Source organism: Hyaena hyaena, unplaced genomic scaffold, assembly GCF_003009895.1.
Source record: "Hyaena hyaena isolate Hyena2069 unplaced genomic scaffold, ASM300989v1 scaffold_769, whole genome shotgun sequence".
Lineage (NCBI taxonomy): Eukaryota > Metazoa > Chordata > Mammalia > Carnivora > Hyaenidae > Hyaena > Hyaena hyaena.
The window spans coordinates 31551-51507 of record NW_024081401.1 but is presented as its reverse complement, the minus strand read 5'-3'; the positions used below and the strand labels follow the sequence as shown (position 1 = coordinate 51507).

The 19957-nt window shown below is 42.9% G+C and overlaps 1 protein-coding gene across 4 annotated transcripts in view; it reads right to left on the bottom strand.

Moving 5' to 3' along the window:
• PHF24 (PHD finger protein 24) overlaps positions 1 to 19415 on the bottom strand; it is a 28956-nt gene extending 9541 nt beyond the window's left edge. The window contains exons 1-3 of one of the 4 annotated variants that reach the window (XM_039218633.1): positions 19144 to 19415; positions 1178 to 1559; positions 394 to 579 (exon numbers count right to left, since the gene is read on the bottom strand). In XM_039218633.1, the coding sequence (XP_039074564.1) occupies positions 394 to 579; positions 1178 to 1555 (564 nt within the window). In that variant the 5' untranslated portion in view covers positions 1556 to 1559; positions 19144 to 19415. Of the gene's footprint in view, positions 1 to 393; positions 580 to 1177; positions 1600 to 18485; positions 18590 to 19143 lie in introns of those variants that run through there. The other 3 variants (XM_039218631.1, XM_039218634.1, XM_039218632.1) reach the window with 3 other exon arrangements.
• Between the last annotated feature and the right edge of the window lie 542 nt (positions 19416 to 19957).

The window sequence follows — 19957 nt, the reverse complement described above, 5'->3', positions numbered from 1 at the left end:
AGTAATTAGGCCTTATCCTACTCATTGATTCTTCCAGCTCAGTAGTTCTCAACTGGGGATGAGTTTTCTACCCTAGGACACATTTGGTAATATCTGGAGACATTTTCGGTTGTTACAACTGGGGGTGAGTGCTCCTGACATCTATTGGGGCAGAGGCCAGGAATGCTGCTAAAAGTCCTACAATGTACACGCTCCCCACAAGAAAAAATTGTATCCAAAATGTCATAATGCTGAGGTAGAGAAAGCCTGTCCTAGCTTGAGGATCCCTGTATCTACTATTAGAAACCTCTTTAGGTCACTGCCTAGAAAACAGTGTTCCAAGACTGGGTCTCTAGTAAAAGTTGCAAGTTCCCTGTGGTGAGGCAGCCCACTGTCCCTGCAGTCCAGGCTCACACAGTAGTGGCAGCTCCAGCCGGTTTCTGTATGGGCTGTCTCAGTCACCTCCGCCGCACTATCTCCTTGGATGTAGCCCATGCGACGCAGGCAGCCATCATGGAAAACCCTGGTGCAGATCCTGCATGGGAAGAGGCTCTCAGCTGTCCAGACCTCACAGACATCACACATCTCATCATTGACAACCTGAGGAAAGGAACAAATGTGGAGTGTATTCATTCCAGTGTAGGCAGCAAGATCCTATGGCCACCAAACACAGAGCTATGGGGCTGAGTGTCCCTGGAGCAGCCCAGAGGAACAATTCCACCTGAAGGCACTGTTGAGGTAATAGAGCTTTCTCTCGAAGAGACAAAAGTCAGTAAGCTTTTCCATATGCTCAGGCCTCTGTGACCATGTTTCTGAACAGGGATGCTACTAGCATTTTTGGAAAAAATAATCTGTTCTGAAAGACTGTCCCAAGCATTGCAGGACACTCAGCATCCCTGGTTTTCTTGGCACCAAAAACGTGGCAATTCCCACTCATTGTGACCTTCTTGAATGCCCACCAATTTCTAAATGCCTCCTACACGGAATACTACTATCCCTTAGGCGAGAAGGATGCCAGAAGACCTGCTATAGTGTCATTCCTTATCACCTCTGCCTCGTCTTTCACATGATCAATCCAGAATGTAACATTTTTATTCTCATAGAAGAAATTCCTTAAGATTGTTCAGGCCATCCTATCTTGCTCTCTGATCCTCAGAAGGTCTAAGACTTGAGGATTGTGCCCTAACTGAATACTCACAAGTTCTCTGGGTTCCAAGCAGATATCAGGAGGCTTGTCATCATCCAGCTTCCGAGTGGGGCGGATGAACGCAGGGGGTGTGAATCGATTAGTCCTATCAAACTCCTCAGGCTCCACTCCACGCCCATCTCGGAGCCTTTCCCAGGCTGCACGGCTGACACTCCTCTCTTCTTGGAGCACTGGGGTGCTTGCCTCTGCTTCTTTCTCTTCCTGTACCTCCTGGACAGAGCCCTCTACAGTGCCACGGCGGGACCCTGGGAGCTCACCGGTGCGTCGGATAGAAGGCCTGTCCCGTAGCCCATCCTTGAAGGCAGACACAGCCAGGCTCACCTTTTGTACCTGCTCCACTGTCTGCCGCTTGGACATCAACACCCCCATGGCTCTGTGGACAAAAAGCAGAGGGGCCCAGAATCAGCCAATGGCTGACCATGTTGGGTCAATCAGTTTCAACCATTCACCTAAAGGCAAGTTCTTCTGGGGCTTAGTGGCAATGGTGAGGTGGAGAGAGCACTTGTTAAGGAGTCAAAAGACCCTGGTTCTATTTTTAACTAGCTCTGTGATTTTGGTTTCCCATCTATAAAAATGAGAGCTATTTGCCCATGTGCTTCACAGAGCTGTCATGAGGATAACCTTAAAAAATGAGCTTAAAAAGTACTTAGTAGACTGGGAAGTATTCTACAAATGTGAAATTGTATCTCTGTCTTTCTTGGTGTCCCAAAGCCAATTAGGTCCAGGGGATCCTAGGCTTCTGTTGAGATAGTTGGAGACTTCAGAGCCCAAGTCTCTCCTCTGCCCCATGAGATGACCCAAGACTTAAAGCAAGACTGTAGCAATACATTTCAGACTTCTGACTGAAGAAACACTCCTCCAGTAAATGCTGTATGCAGTGCATCCAGAGATAATCCACAAAAAATGCTCATTTTTTCAGCCACAATGAATGATCTTCTATTTTTATTTTATTGTTGTGTGTGTGTATTTTTAAATTTATTTTTATTTTTACAAATAGTTTATTGTCAACTTGGTTTCCCTATAACACCCAGTGCTCATCCCCTATTTTTAGGGGACTCCTAATTAGATAGGAAACTCTATCACCCTATCCATATGGTTAAGGTCACAAACACTCCTTTGCCCCCTCTAATTAGTAGCTATGCTTCTTTGTGGGTCTGTTTGTCTTTCATAGACAACCTGACGATTACAAGTGCTAAGGTGCTGCTCACATTTTTATTTATTTATTCATTTATATTTTATTTTTATTTATTTTTGAGACAGAGAGAGACAGAGCACGAGCTGGGGAGCGGCAGAGAGAGAGGGAAACACAGAATCTGAAACAGGCTCCAGGTTCTGAGCCGTCAGCACAGAGCCCGATGCGGGGCTAGAACCCACAAACCACGAGATCATGACCTGAGCCAAAGTCGGACACCTAACTGACTGAGCCACCTAGGCGCCCTTGCTCACATTTTTAAAGCTTCACTAATGTTTTTTAAAAAAATTTTAGTGTTTATTTTTGAAAGAGAAACAGAGCACGAGTGGGGAAGGGGCAGAGAGAAAGGGAGACAGACTCGATGAAGGGCTCAAACCCATGAATCATGAGATCATGACCCAAGCCTGTCAGATGCTTTTTTTAAAAAAAGCTTTATTTTTAATTTTTTTTTTTAGTTTATTGACTTTTGAGAGAGAGACAGAGCATGAGTAGGGGAGGAGCAGAGAGAGAGAGAGAGAGGGAGACACAGAATCCGAAGCAGGCTCCAGGCTCTGAGCTGCAAGCACAGAGCCTGACACGGGGCTCAAACCCATGAACTGTGAGATCATGATCTGAGTCAAAGTCGGAGGCTCAACCGAATGAGCCACCCAGGCGCCCGCCCCTGAGCCCATCAGATGCTTAACTGACTGAGCCACCCAGTGCCCCACTAACGTTTTTTTTTTAATGAACTGTTCAATAAAACCTTTATAGGTTAAGAAGTAACATTATCCCTGCTCTTCCTTTGCAGTACCAGGGTACAGCACTGTTAAGTCAGGGCATGACATGGCACATTGCAAAGCTGGTTTGCTATTTCCTAGCCTGAAGGGTCTTAGTGGAAGTCAGCTGGGGAATGCTTCTTCTTAGCTGGGGAATACTTCTTAGTAAAGCGAAAGAGAAAGTCCATTTTAGCCTTTTTCTCAATCCATTATAATCAAGGCTTATTGAACAGTATAATGTCGCAAAGCACTAATTACTCATCACAGGAAATAGAAGACAGGAGAATAGTTTCACCACTTAAGCTACTTAATATCAGAACTCAAAGAAGAGTGAGACAAAGTACTGGAAATGCCAAAAGGGAGATTAAGACCATAATACTGAGAGTCAAAGTGGACCTTGAAGAACAGGTAGAAAGTTATCTTCAGTTTGTTTGGGTGAAGAAGTGGCAAAGGGTAGGAGGAGAGCTTAGGGCCAATTAGAAGTCTACTATAATAGTCCAGGGAAGATGTAGAGGGTTTAAACTGAAATGACGACTGCAAGAATAATGATGACAGAGTCTATTTGATACCTTGGAAATAGAGTTATAGAAATTGGTAACTGACTGGATAAAGGGTAAAGGAAGAGAGGGCAGTTTTATATTCATTTATTTCCCAGCTTTACTGAGATATAGTTGACATATAATGCCATATAAGTTTAAAGTGTACAATGTGATGATTTGATACTTATATATTGCAAAATGCTTACAAGAAGGCTAGTTAACACATCTTTTAACTCACATAATTGCCATTTTGTCGTTTTTATGGTAAGAACATTATAGCTCTACTCTTGTAGCATCTTTCTATATTCAGTATAGAGGTTCCTCAAGTATATAATATAGTATTAACTAAGGTCACCTTGCTGTACCTGAGATTCCCAGAACTTACTCATCTTATAACCGAATATTTGTACCCTTTGACCAATGTCTCCCCATTTCCCCCTCTCCTCAGCTTTTGGCAACTATAATTGTAATCTGTTTCTATGAGTTCAATGTTTTCATTTTTTTAAAGTTTTATTTATTTATTTTGGGGGGGGAGGGGCATAGAGGGAAGGAGAGGGGCAGAGAGAGAGGGAGAGAGAGAAAATCCCAACCAGGCTCTGTACTGTCAGCAGGGAGCCTGAGGTGGGGCTTGAACTCGTGAACCATAAGATCATGACCTAAGCTGAAATCAAGAGTCGGATGCTTAGATGGCAAACAGACACAAGAAAAGATGCTCAACATTGCTCATCATCAGGAAAATGCAAATCAAAACCACACTGGGATACCACCTCACACTGGTCAGAGTGGCTAAAATTAACAACTAAGTAAACAACAGATGCTGGTGAGGATGTGGAGAAAGGCGAACCCTCTTAACTGCTGGTGGGAATGCAAACTGGTGCAGCCACTCTGGAAAACAGTATAGAGGTTCCTCAAAAAATTAAAAATAGAATTACCCTAAGACCCAGCAATTGCACTACTAGGAATTTATCCAAAGGATACAGGAGTGCTGATTCAAAGGGACACATGCACCTGAATGTTTCTAGCAGCACTATGAGCAAGAGCCAAATTATGGAAAGAGCCCAAACGTCAATCAACAGAATGGACAAATATGTGGTGTATATGTATGTATGTATATGTATATACATATACAGTGGAATACTACTCAGTGATGAAAAAGAATGAAATCTTGCCATTTGCAGCAACATGGATGGAACTTGACGGTATTATGCTAAGGGAAATAAGTCCATCAGAGAAAGACAGATATCATATGATTTCACTCATATGTGGAATTTGGGAAACACAATAGACAAACAGGGGAAAGGAAGGAAAAATAAGATGCAAACAGAGAGGGAGGTAAACCATAAGAGATTCTTAAATACAGAGAACTGAGGGTTGATGGGGGTGGGTGGTTGGGGGGGCAGGAAAAATGAGTGATGGGCTGAGGAGGGCACTTGCTGGGATGAGTACTGGGTGTTGTATGTAAGTGATGAATCACGGGAATCTACTGAAGTAGATCATGCTGTATGTTAGCTAACTTGACCAAAAAAAAAAAAAAAAAAAAGACAGATGCTTAACCAGCTGAGCTACTCAGGTGCCCCGAGTTCAAGGAGTTCAGTGTTTTTAGATTCCCTGTATTAGTCAAATCAAACAGTATTCTATTCAGCCTTTCTCTGCCTGACTTACTGAAAGGGCAGTTTTAAATCAACTAACAAGTGGAATTTAAGAAACAAAACAAACAGGGGTGCCTGGGTCAGCTGAATGTCTGACTTCAGGTCAGGTTCTGATCTCAAAGTTAGGTAGTTCAAGTCCTGCATCAGACTCTGCTGTCAGCACGGAGCCCACTTCATATCCTCTGTCCGTCCCTCTCCGCCCCTCCCCCGCTTACTCTGTCTCTCACAAAATAATAAACTAAACTAAAACAAAACAAAACCAACAATCATCATGGAAAAAAAGAGAGAGGCAAACCAAGAAACACTCTTAACTATAGAGAACTAATGGTTACCGGAGGGGAGGTGCATGGGGAGGATGGGCTAAACAGGTGATGGGGATTAAGGAGGGCACTTGTGACGAGCACCACGAGTTATATGGAAATGCTGAATCACTAACTTGGACACCTAAAACTAATATTACACTGTATGTCAACTAACTGGAATTGAAACAAAAACTTAAAAAATTAACTGGCCAAATGGTATTGCTACTTACAGAAACTGGGAAATGAAATTGGGTTTTGTTACATGTTAAGTTAAAGATGTTGGAGAGAAATTCAGGTCTTATGTTATTCTTGCTTAAAATTTTTAAATGGCTTTCTATAGCTTTCAGGATAAAGTCCTCCAAATTGTGTTTTACCATCACCTGTGAGGTCCTTCTTGGTCTGATCTCCTTTCTTTGTGTTCTTTACTGGTTTTCTTTCAGTGTTTGTTTGCTATGCTTCCTATATTTTGGGCACAACTGACTGCTCCTTTCCTCCGTTAGTGTCTATTCATCTTTCAGAGCTCATCTCAAGTATCATGTCCTCATGGAAGTCCAGGTCAAAGTGCTCACAGCACTATGCTCTTCTGTTCTAGAGCCCTTATCTTTCTTTGTTATCACATATTCAATAGGATGATTATCTGATCAATGTCAGCTTCCTCTATTAGATTGTTTTTATCCTGATTAGTACCTATATCCACTGCCTAGTAATGTGTATGGGAAAGAATGGTACTTAATAAACACTTCCCAATTAATTAATTGTGGAGAAGCCTTTTTGATATTTTATTTCATTTTAACTCAAAGTTTTTAAAAATTAAAAAAAATTTAACAGTTTATTGTCAAGTTGGTTTCCATATAACACCCAGTGCTCATCCCCTCAAGTGCCCTCCTCCATGCCCACCACCCCCCTTCCCATCTCCTCCACCCCCATCAGACCTCAGTTTGTTCTCAGCATTCAAGAGTCTCTCATGGTTTGCCTCCCTCCCTCTCCCCAACTATTTTTCTCCTTCTTCTCCCCCATGGTCCTCCTTTAAGTTTCTCTTAATCCTCCTATACGTGCAAACATATAGTATCTGTCTTTCTCTGCCTGACTTATTTTACTCAGCATAACACCCTCAAGGTCCATCCATGTTGCTACACATGGCCAGATTTCATTGTTTCTCATTGCCATGTAGTATTCCATTGTATACATAAACCGCATCTTCTTGATCCATTCGTCAGTTGATGGCCACTTAGGCTCTTTCCATGTTTTGGATATTGTTGAGAGTGCTGCTATGAACATTGGGGTACATGTACCCCTATGCATCAGCACACTTGTATCCCTTGGGTAAATTCCCAGCAGTGCTATTGCTGGGTCCTAGGGGAGTTCTATTGTTAATTTTTTGAGAAACCTCCACACTGTTTTCCAGAGGGGCTGCACCAGTTTACACTTCCACCTAATTTCAAGTTAGTTAACATACAGTGTAGTCTTGGCTTCAGAAGTAAAACCCAGTGATTTATCTCTTACATATGACACCCAGTGCTCATCCCAAAAAGTGCCTTCCTTAATCCCCATAACCCATTTAACCCATCCACCCACCCACCCACCTTCCCTACAGCAATCCTCAGTTTGTTCTCTGTATTTAAGAGTCTCTTATGGGTTGCCTCCCTCTCTCTTTTTACCGTAGTTTTCCTTCCAGTCCCCTATGTTCATCTGTTGAGTTTCTCAAGTTCCACATATGAGTAAAATCATATGATATCTGTCTTTCTCTGACTGGCTTATTTCCTTTAGCATAATACCCTCTAGTTCCATCTACATTGTTGCACATGGTAAGATTTCTTGCTTTTTCAACACCAAGTAGTATTCCATTGTGTGTGTGCAACAAATCTTCTTTATCCATTCATCAGTTGTTGGATATTTGGGCTCTTTCCATCATCTGGGTATTGTTGATAGCACTGCTATAAACATTCAGTGTATGTGCCCCTTCGAATCAACACTGCTATATCCTTTGGATAAATTCCTAGTAGTGCAATTGCTGGGCCATAGGTTAGTTCTATTTTTAATTTTTTGAGGAACATCCATACTGTTTTCCAGTGTGGCTGCCCTGGTTTACATTCCCACCAACAGTGCAAGAGGGTTCCCCTTTCTCTGAATTTTTTTAAAAGATTTTATTTTTAAGTAATCTCTACACCCAACATGAGGCTTGAACCTACAACTCCAAAATCAAGAGTCCCACACTCCACTGACTTAGCCATCCAGGTGCCCCAGGAGTATTTACTTTGAATAAGTAACTGTCTTTTGTGGCAAAGAAGATTGGTTCAGGAAAGTTTTATTGATTAGATTCAGGAAACCGTGTTCATGTTAAGTTCCTGCCCCAGGGGACAATAAGTTGTGATCTAAAAATCTTTTTTTCCCCTATTGCAAAAAAAATATTGTACAATAGGGGAATGGTTAAACTTTGTTACAATGAAAGTCTAAACAATATGAAAAATATTGAGGTAAAAGCATATTTACTGATGTGGGAAAATGCTGAAAATGTACAAACATAATGAAAAAAGCAAGTTACATAAATGCTCAGGTTATGATTTAATATTTGTAAAAATGAATGCTTTAAAAATTTTTGTGAATGTTTTTTCTAACTTTACTACACTGCATATTAATTACATCATAAAAAAATCCTAGGGTTGGCAATCTGGTGACTTGTTTTAGTTCTGGATCTGCTGTGATCCAGGACACCTGTTACTGCCTTGGGCTTCAGTTCTCTGTTAATGAGTGTGATTGGATTATGTAGTCTTAAGCATTTATAATGTTCATGTTCTTTTATCATATTCTTTTAAAAGTTCATGTAGCCTAATCAGGTATCTAGTCTAGGTGTGGGTGGGCCTAGGAGTAGTGAGGAGAGTGTGTATGTTAGTACTTTTGCTGAGGCTATGGATACAGAAGATTCTTAAGAGAGGCTGGGTCTATAGTCTCCAGATGGCTCACATGCTTCAAGAGCACCAGCTATGCTATGGGTAGGCAGGAAAACAAGTCTCCCACATAGAGCAAGAGGAACAGGCATAACACACCAAGATTGAGAATGTAAAACTGACATATAACCCTTCATTGCAGACCTTCTTCACGATCAATTATTTCCAAGGCTATAGGGTTTTCCTCAGAAAATTTTTATGGTATGTTTTTAAAGTTTTGAGTGTGATCCAAGTAAGAAATATAGTTTATGATGTGACTCTGTATATATATATAGTCATAAACATGTGTTTATAGATCTAGAACTGAACCTGTAGTATTGGGAAACAATCCTACTTTTACCTACATGTGATGCTCCCTGATATTTTCTATCCTCTCTTTCCTATTTCATTAAAATAATACTGATAGTGACTCTCCCAAATGATTTCATGACTTCACAATGAGTCTGGGCCTGTAATTTGAAAAATATAGCCTTTAGATAATCTTACATTTTTGATGAGAGAACTATATTTTTGTCTTTTGATTTAAAGATGGTTACTTCTAAAAGACAAGGACAACATTGTGGAGTAGTAAGCATTTCCCTTGACCGCTGTGGTACAAGAACAGAATTCTCAAGCTTGTCATAAGAGTCTGTGGTTCTAGGGGTGCCTGGCTGGCTCAGTTGGTGGAACATGCAACTCTTGATCTCGGTGTTGTGAGTTTGAGCCCCACCTTGGGTGTGGAGCCTATTTTTAAAAAAAGTCTGTGGTTCTAAAACTAATGGTTGGCAGAAGGAAGGTGGATGAGGGGATGGGCAAAATAGGTGATGGGGATTAAAGAGTGCACATGCCATGATGGGTACTGGGTGATGTTTGGAATTGTTAAATCACTATGTTGTACATCTGAAACTAATATAGCACTATGTTAACTATACTGGAAGTAAAATAAAATGAAAGAAAAGAGTCTGTGGTTCTAACAGAGATGGACAGCTACTAACATACCTTTGACTGAAAAAGACCCTACTCCATATGAGAGGCTGATCCTCTGACTTGTCCATAAAGGTAAAAGAATATTTATTGGATAATTTTTTACAATTATAAAAAGGTGGAAATAATGTCAATAGGAGTATTATTAAATAACCTGTGATATATTCATGCCATAAGTAAAGAGAAAAAAACTGATTTAATCCAATAGGAACACAAAGATCAGAGCAATGATTCTCACTGGCTGGATCCTGCGGGCAGGTGGGGGATATATATCTGAACTCCAGAAGGAGAGGAGAAATGGTGAATTGAAAAAATATATCAATTATAATACATATTAAAGTCATCACTTTTTTTTTTTTTTGGTAAAATAGACTACAAAACAGCAGAGCTTGATAGTGTCCTCTTGGTTCTTCGGGAGATACAAAAAGTACTAGTTCTCCCAATAGTTGGGAGCAGCCCCCTTCCAAAAGTTGTATTAGAAGTTTTAGGGATTGGGGCGCCTGGGTGGCTTAGTTGGTTAAGCGTCCGACTTTCGCTTAGGTCATGATCTCACGGTTTGTGGGTTCGAGCCCCGCGTCGGGCTCTGTGCTGACTGCCAGCTCAGAGCCTGGAGCCTATTTCAGAGTCTGTATCTCCCTCTCTCTCTGACCCTCCCCTGCTCACGCTGTCTCTCTCTCCTAGAAATAAATAAAAATATTAAAAAAAAAAAGTTTTAGGGATTAGTTATAAGACATTTAAGTTTCTTGGCAAGAAAATATAGGTTGAAACAAAAGTTGAGAAATGTTTATTTGGAGACATAAAATAACCATACAAAAGTCATTTTTTCAAGAATGATTCATTAGAGGAAAATCAATGGTATGCATTTGGTTCTTACTGGCTTTTTCAGATAATGTAAGAGGAGTTCTCAAAAAAGGCCAGCCAATGAAGAGAGTTACTCTATAAATGAACTGGCTCATTAATAGTGTATCAGCAAATTAGCCACAGGCATCTCCCAATACATTGTAGTCCTGCTATAACCCATTACTCTCTGTAAGGATAACAAGAATCACTATTAGGCTATCTCAATTGTTAATGATGTCACAGCAGTGGTTTGGGGAGTTTATCTTTAAAGCAATTGCAATGAAGACAGAAGATGACATCCACCAGCAAAACAAACATAAAAACAAATTAAAAACCACTTTCCATCCCTGACCACAAGATCTTGGAGTATTTCTATTGCTTTTACCTGAGATGGTTCAGTTTTCTAGGCCACTTTATGACCATAAGGGCAGAATATGTAGAGCAGAACCATTGAAAAGAAACCATCAAAATCCAAACAAGACCGAAAGTAATTTTGAATGGACATGACTTTGATTTTAAGAGTAAACTGTGAGGACAAAACAGAAGTGGGCTTCAAAGAGTGACGTTTAAACCCTTAATGCTTAATGGAGAGGATCAAACCTGTATATAAAAGACACTTTGATTAAAAGCAAGTGTGTTGAAATATCCATGATGTGCACCTGGGTGTTTGAGAAATTAACAAAATCATCTCTAATTTCTAGAGAAACAAGTGGTAGTGATTAGTGATGGATAAAAACAAATGCCTGGTGAGCAAATCCTGGCCCTTCCTGTGCTGGAAGAAGTCCTAGGAAGAAGAGCAAATTAAAAGGAAATCAAGTTGTAAAGATTCCACAAAGGATAACTAACGATTACTTCTTTGGTTGGTGAGTGGAATTGGGTTTTCTGCCTCCCTAATAAGGATGAAAGAAGAATAAAAAGACATTGTCTCAAGAATGATGTTACTGCCAGAGAATTTGTGGGTTATCTAAGGAAGGCTTGGAAAATAACCTCAGGGGGGGCAGAAGCAGGTGGTGGTGAACAACAGGGACAAGAAGGTAGAAGAGGGCTGTTTGGCTATATGATCTGGAGGAAATGAAAACAGACGAAAAACCAAAATCCTTCTTTAGGTAAGAGAAGTCTGTCTAGATGTGTTTGTCAGGCAGTAAGACATATGTGGGCAGCTTGGAATGTGTGTGTGTGTGCAAGACACACCCATTCTCTGCAAAGCACATGCTTAGAACACAGTGAGAATATGTGTAAGGGCAAAGTGATGGGAGTAAGAGGAGGAAGGGTTGCTTCACAGAAGGAGCTGGTGGACAAGTAAGGAAGGGGAAGTCAGCTAGGGAACCTCTTCTCAAGCTCTCTATAAAGATTTGTACCAATGAGAAGACTGGGAAGTAGCCCTCTTAATAGGCAGGAGTCTCCTCATTTGGCATGCTAAGTGTAAAGTACATTTACTGTACTTGCTTTCATCTGATTCTTTTTTTTAAATTTTGTATTCTGTGATATTACTGAATTCATTTATCAGTTACAGTAGTATTTTGGTGGAATTTTCAGGGTTTTCTATATATAGTATCATGTCATTTGCAAATAGTGAAAGTTTTACTTCTTTATCAATCTGGATGCCTTTTATTTCTTTCATCTGATTCTTGATATAGGACTGGCAACTGTTTGAAAAAGGCTCAAAAGCATCTAAAAGTGATTGCATAGAGGTTATGAGGGCTTTCCTAGGTTGCAACAAGGCAAAGAAAACCTCTGAGTAGAGGGACAAGGGAAAATAACCGGAGAGTGGGTTAAGCAGGTGGAAAAAGGAATCTCAGGTTTCCGGTGATATCAAAAGAGAAAAATTTATATGGTTCACATTGTCCTCCACAGAGCATGGGTTCTATAAATCTTTGTTGAGAAAATGTTGCAGAGATGTCTGAACAACATAAGAAGTTTATTTGAGATCATGGTGTCAGTACCCTCTCTCTTCCTCAAAGTTGTCCAGAGAGACTGACCAAACTAAATCTTCAGAACTCAGTTCTAAAAACTACAGAATCATCAGCTCATCTCATCATATCTACTTTGCTTCCCCAGAGGTGGACCCTGAATGGTGGTAGTTCAGGGCTAGCAGGGATGAGAACAAGTAACCATATAGTAGTTATGGGTGATTTCTCTGACCACAGGGGAGAGCTACAGAATTTTGGAATTTAGCCAGTTTGTACAACCACAGTAAAAAAGGAGAGGATATTATCAAGAAAAATGGTCTCCTGCACTTATGGTGTGTCCTGTGGCATTGTGGCCTGGCCCACAGGGCTGTTGCCCTAAGGGCACATGTAGCAAGCTTGAAAATGTGTTCTCCTCACTGGATTTGGGCTGGAGAAATTTAGCATGTGCAGCATCTGTACATGAGGGTAAAAAATTTCAAGGTGGTGGACAGTTGGTTCCAGGAAGCATGTGCCTGAAAGATTGAGAGCCTCAGGGAAGGTCACATACTTAACACAGAAGGTAACTAGCCACAGGGTATGGAAAACCAGCAGAACCAGGGTCTAAAAAATGCAAAATGCATAGCACAGACTCTAAGCTACTGCAGACATCAACATCAATCTCAAGACTTTAAACAAAAGCCATCAAAGAGTTTTGCTTTAGGAATGCAGTGTCTCATGACAGTGCTCTGGGAGCCTGTTTGTAATCAACCATTCCTGTTGACTAGCAGTAGCTTACAGATTACTTTTAGTTTTCATGTCTGCAGCCTCTGAAAGGGTCTACTTGGTACTTCCCTGTCTTCCTTCATTCTATTTATGCAGCATAGCAGCTCTGGTTTCAGTCAGTCCAGAGAGACATAGTCACCCTCAACTGCACAGGCCTTTTGGGGGTTTCCAAGCAGCAAAGGGCTAAAGACAATAAAAACTGTCTTCCTGAACTCTGCTCAAGGGAGTGATACATGAAGGAGGTCCTGTTTTTAATATTTACTGAAAGCCATCAAAGCTCTAATATACATGAGAACACAATTATGGCATGATCCTTAGCCTCTGGGGGCTTAGGATGAGTTTTCATGAAAAGCTACAGTGCTGGCTTCCCACAGAAGCAGAGCAACAGTTAAGAAATAGCACACCATTAGTGACTGGCTGGTGTGACTGCACTTAGCAAGCAGAGCTTCTCAGCAAGATGGAGAGGCACTCCCTATTCTCTGCTGTGGGCCCCTGCAGCACAGATTCAACCCCATTTAATATATTTATTACACCTTAATTGTCTTTACTTGTTTATTGATTCTACAAATATTTGCTGAGTGCAGCCTACTATGTGTCAGGCACAAATCAGGCACTTAGTAACTGTTGGTAGAATGAACAAATGTGATCTCACTCAGCCTGTGAGAATGCAGCGTATATGCGTGTGTAGGGGGCATGAGTGTAGGATTTAAAAAAAAAGGTGTTGCTTGAGCTAAATTTTGAAATATGAGTGGGAGTTACCCGAGTGGCTAAGGGAAGAAAAAAAAAAAAAGAATTCCAGGAAGAGGTAAAAGCACATGCCAAGGCAAGGATTGCTATATGGGGACTCCATCACAGCTTAGGAGGTATGAAGCCAGCCGGTTGCTGGATAGAAATAGGCAAGCAAAACTGCCTTCATGTATGAATCAGCCCCCCAAAACTAGTTTGAGACAGTATGCTTAAAATATTTGTTTAGAAGGGAATATGCATTTGGATTTTAGGAGGCAAAAACCCTCAGAGAATTGAATTTTCTGAGGCCAGGTGGTAGGATAGCCTTGGTAAGTTCCAGGACTGACCAGTGAGCACATTGCTTGGCCTTTGGACCCATCAGGAAACTCCTCTCCATAGCCTAAGAGTTGGTAGGTGGTGACTGTAGTGAATCACTGGGGCTTTCCCTCTGGAAGAGCCATAAATTTGATTAGGAGACTCCGAAAAGAAAAAAAAAAAAAAAGAAAAGGAAAGGGAGAAAGTGAGCCAGGCAGCCCACACACTGTTGTTTTAAGAAGATTCCAGTAAGACCCCTTGTGTAAGAAGACCCCAGTAAGATGAAACATTCCTCAAAAACAAGTAGAATCATGTATGTAAAAGGGCCTTAATTATAAATAGTTATCTAAATATAAGGTACTGTCATTATCATAAGAAGCTAAGAGTGTGGCCAGTTCACTCAAAGCATATGGGCAAAAGTAATTTGGGGAGAGCGATGACAGAGGGGCTAATGATGCAGCTGCCAGAGGAGGCACAGAACCTATAGGTACTATGTAAAGCTATAATTTTCCTTTACTTTTCTTACTCTATAGTAAATGATTAGAGACATGCAGACTGATTCTATGTGAACTCCTCAAGGGCAAGCAACTGTCATATCAAGAATAGCGCCTGGCAAGTAGGTTGCACTTAGTAAATATATGTGAGTCTCTGAGGGAATTGCTGGAAGGGGAAGAAGTTTGGAGGGATGTTATAATGGAAAAAGTAATCATGTCTCCATCTATAAACTGATGGTCTTGGTTTCTTGGTCCAAAGCTGGTAAGCAATTCCTGTCAGAACTTGGTCATTAAGACTCAAGGGTGGAGTGGATAATGATATTCCCATCAGAAATGAATAAATCAACTGGGAAATGAAGACAGCAGAAACCAAGAGCACTGTCAGAGAAAAGCAGGTAGGACTGGAAGATAAAGATTCTGTAACTAAAGAGAAATGAAATTATTTGCATACATATGATCCACTTAGGAACAGGTGTACTGGAAAAAATAAAGGGAGTGTGGGAAATGGGCTAAAGAAAGTCCTATTTATGTCTGAGGAAAAGGAAGAACTGTAAAAAATATGGCAAATATAGGAAGAAGAAAACTATAAGAAAGTGATCAGAGACAATGTGGAAGATTAAAGGTTAAAAAAATCCATAAATAGGGGCGCCTGGGTGGCTTAGTCGGTTGAGCGTCTGACTTTCGCTTAGGTCATGATCTCGCGGTTCGTGGGTTCGAGCCCCGCGTCGGGCTCTGTGCTGACTGCCAGCTCAGAGCCTGGAGCCTGTTTCGGATTCTGTGACTCCCTCTCTCTATGACCCTCCCCTGCTCACGCTGTCTCTCTCCCTCTCCTAGAAATAAATAAAAAACATTAAAAAAAATCCATAAATAAAACTCAAGTATATCTGTACATGGACATGAAGTTTTCTCCCATTTTATTTCCCTTTGGAGAGAACTTTTTCTTTTGAGTAGATTAAAGCAACTGGGTGACATGCTTCACATCTATTCTGGAATGATTTGACTTATGTTGTGTTTAGGGGAGAGTTAGTACTCTTAGGAAATTTTGTAATCTTTATATTTACCCAATGCTGGACATCAAGGAAATGATATTTGAGGTCTAATATTTGGGAAGGAATTGAAGCCTCCTAGCAATTTTTCCAGGGACATGAGAGGGTATGATACCAAGAGCCCTCAAAGAAGAGTGTAGGAAAAAAACCCCAATGACCTATTCTGAATTGGAGCAAAGGTCATATTTCCAGATTTGCAGGCTTGCTTCTTCTTTTTTTTTTTTTTAAAGTATATTTATTTTTGAAAGAGAGACCGGGGAGGGTAGAGACAGAGAATAGAGAATCCCAAGCACCATCAGTGCAGAGCCCAATGAGGGGCTTGAACTTGCGAACCATGACATCATAACCTGAGCCAAAAATCAAAAGTTGAATGCGTAACTGAATGAGCCACCCAGGTGCCCTTCCTTCGGATTTTCTTTGAAGAAAAAAAAAAAAAGGTGGGGGGGAAGCATCTGGGTGGGTCAGTCAGTCAGTTGAGTGTCTGACTTCAGTGCAGGTCCTCATTTCACAGTTTGTGAGTTCAAGCCCCACACAAGGCTCACTGCTGTCACAGCTCCGAGATGGCTTTGGATCCTCTGTCCCCTTCTCTCTGCCCCTCCCCTGCTTGCACTCTCCCCCAAATAAATAAACATTTAAAAAATACACATGTATACACACACAAATAACCCTATTTATTTTGGTGTGTTAAGCTGATGAGAGGGGTGTAAACTGAAAGGAGAATTTTAAACAACTCTGTAATGGAGAAGTGATTAACCAATGTAAACCTTTGTCAGAATTTACACCATTGAGGGAGCTGTGCCTGAGATGCCACACCCATGCTTCAGGCAGCCACAGAGTTTAAAAAGCTAACAATTGGTAAATCAGCTTGTTTTGTTTTCTCACAAGCCTGATCTTTCCTAAGTAACCTTAGGAGTCGGAAGACAGCCACTTCTATTAAGGGAGGATGTCACTAGTTTGGCTATGTGGAAGAAGGATAGAAGGGGAACAGGAAAATTCTCTCAGAATGGTTCTCTGATGCATACATTGCTTACTTCCTTTACTACTCCATTTTTGGACAAGAAACCAGAATCTATCCTTGATCCAAATTTGCACCCTTGGGATGGAGGAGGAATGAAAGCACTACCACAGCTAAAGGGGTGAGATGACAGTGCATCACTGTGTCAGGTGCAGAACCTTTGCCCTCCGCAGAAAATGGACTCCCAATAATCCTTCCTTGGCTCTGCACCTTTTCTGCCTTCCTCACCATCATGCAGAGGCACTTTTGGGAAAAAAGTGTCCTGCGTGTTATCTGTAGACCAATGTCTGTTGGTGTATGTAGTCAGAGGGCCACAAGGCCACTATGAATCATGCTTGCTAAAAGTGACCCTGTCTCTCCCTCCTCTTCCCCAAGGATTCTGCAAGCTGGGAGGGTGGTCTTAGAACACCAACCTCTGAAGTGTTCTTGTTCCCCAGAGCAAATACTATCAAAGACCACACCCAGAGGTTTCTCCCAGACTCAATTAAGTCTGGAGACAACCAGAGGCCTCATTACAGTGGGTTGCCAGTGAAGGAAGCCACACCCTGAAATCTGGGGATTCAGTGGAAATCAGTTCCTGCAGCAGTCTCATCCCCAATTAAACAGACCTCATTCACTTATTTAGTCATCACATTTACTGACCATTTACTGTTGCATTATATTGCATGTATTACTGCATATAGTGCAAATACCACATACTATGCCGGGTAGCTTCATGCAACTTAACAAATGTACATTCTTGCTTCTCCCTCTCTTTGACACTTTTTCCCATATAAATTTCAAAAACTGATCTCAGGATTCCAAGCTCTGTGACCTTGGGCAAATTGCTAAACCTCTCTGAGTCTAAAGTGCCTAACGTTTAAAAACGAATGATTTCATAATGCTACTGTAAAAATTATATGAGATGTTAAATATCCCTGGCATGGTACTTGGTACATGGGTGCTCAATAATCCTACATATCCTGTCTTCCTTCCTTAAAAGGACTTTCTCTTCCAGGACCTGCCAGCATTAATTATTTCACCTGTCTTACTGCTTGCTTATGGATACTCAAGCCCAGGGTCCCAAGTCTTCTATCTTAGCTCCAGAGTCCTCACTGGTCCTCCCTTCCCGTATGTCCTTTGCTCTAACAGAAGTTCCTGCCTTCACAAATATCCAGCCTCGAGACAACCTGGGCTACCACAGAAAATAAATTTTCTAATGGGGTTGGGGGAGCAATGGACAAAGACAGCAGGCCCACAAGGGCCCAGCCTCTCGACCACCTTGGAGGGGCACAATTTAGGGCACAATGAGCCCTAAAAAGGTCAAGGCTAAAGTCCTTTGGGCATATGGGAAGTTACTCCTGGCCTAGATCCCGCGGCAGGGTCCTCTCCTTCCGGTCAGAGGTTCATTCCAGGCAGTTCCAGGGCACAGTCTAAAGTATTCCTTTATACTGGGGTCCTCTGTGGGGTCCATCCCCACCGCGCAGGCTCCTGAGGCTCCTCTACATTCTCAAACGGTCTTCTACTGAGACAACACAGAGACCACCCTTGCCCTCCAGTAGTTATACAGAAGGTCTCTGTGGGCAGACAGTGCCTCCACGCTGCGCCTCCCCATGGCAGCAAATGCAGAGAGAGCCCTGGAGTCTCCGTTCACACAGAGGTCCTCCATGGGGGCGGCTCCCTGCACCGCCTCCGGGACTCTCCCAAGGGGCAGAGGCAGGGACACTCGGGGGGTTATCTACTTACACAGGGACTCCCTTAGGGGCGGCTCCCACACAACACCTGAGTCCCCGGAGGGTTGTCCGCGGGCCGCAGACCCGTCCCTTAGGGTGCCTGCCGGGTCCCCGCCGCCCCCGCCCCCGCTTACCGGGACCGTCAGGGTGCGGGACGCGGGTCCGGGGCTGGCGGACTCTACACCGCGGACCTCGCGCCGCCCATGGCCACTCGGGAGCCGGCGTGCTGGGGCCGAGCGCCGGGAGCAGACCGCGCAGGCGGAGCAGCAGGCTGAGGCGGCGGCGGCGCGCGCGCCCCAAGCACACCCACCCTCCCCGCCCCCCGCCCCGCGCGGCTGCGGCGCGTGCGCCCGCGCGAGAAGACCTCCGCGGGCCGGTGGGCGCGCGTCGCGCCCCGCCCTCCTGCGCCTGGAGTAGCGGCCCTCACGGCTCAGTTGGTGACCTCGCACAGGAATGAGGCGCTGAGGGACCGCAGGAGGGCGGAGCCCAGCTCCAACGACCTGTGGGTCCAGGTTCCAGTGGGCGCCCCCGACCAGCTCCTGGCTCTGCGGCGCGGGTCTTTGGCAGACCGGCAGCCCAACGGCAAGGTCAGTGCCGGCCCCGAGGAGGCGTCCCGGAAGGGGACTCCGTGGCGGCTCAAGGCTTCTGCCCACCAAGCGAAGCGTCCTGCCTCCCGCACCTGCCTGGGGAGGTGAGAATGACTCATCCAAGCGGCCTTGGCTCTCTCCTCTTGTCAAGCCCAGCTGCCCAGTCAGGCCTTCGGGCGGACGACCCGCCCGTTAGGGCACTCACCTTTGCAGTACCCTACTGCGGAGTGTCTAAATGAGCTTTCACAAAGTGCCCTGCTGCCCCAGCTCTTCCTGTGCGCTGCTTTCAGAGGTTATTGGTCTTCCATCTCCAGCAGCAGGCAGTACTGTAATGTAACCCGCTTTTTGCTGCAGAAGTCTTATCCCTCAGACTATCAGAATAGCCAGTTTGTCAGGAGGCCAGCGGTCCTGAGAGCTAGAACATGCATTACGCCAAACCGTATGCTCTGAAGAGAGCAAGAAAAAGATAAAGTTATAAAGAACTTGAAAACAAATTATTAAGAAATAAGTTATGTAAATGAATGCCAAAAACCTTTTGTAATTTCATTTACATTTTTAACATACCTTCATTTTCTTGTGCATTCAAATACTTATCTCAAATACAATTCACGTTTTCTGAGCATCTAGTATTTGTCCTACTCGGTGCTGTAGGGGATTTAAAAAAAAGGGAACTTGTTTTTTCCTTAAGATCATGGTACTTACCCGATATAGTACAATATATTGCTGTCCCTTTTAAACAAAGTACCATGCTCTGTTTTACTTTTCTTTCCCTTACAAATAGTTTGTCAAGTTGGTTTGCATATAACACCCAGTGCTCATCCCCACAAGTGCCCTCCTCCATGCCCATCTCCCCCCCCCCCCCCGCACATCCATCAGTCCTCAGTTTGTTCTCAGCATTCAAGAGTCTCTCATAGTTTGCCTTTCTCCCTTTCACCGGGCCACATCAGTCATGTCTCCTTTATTAAATGAATGCTCCATTATCATACTCATAATTCCAGGTGCCTTTCATGCAACAAAAC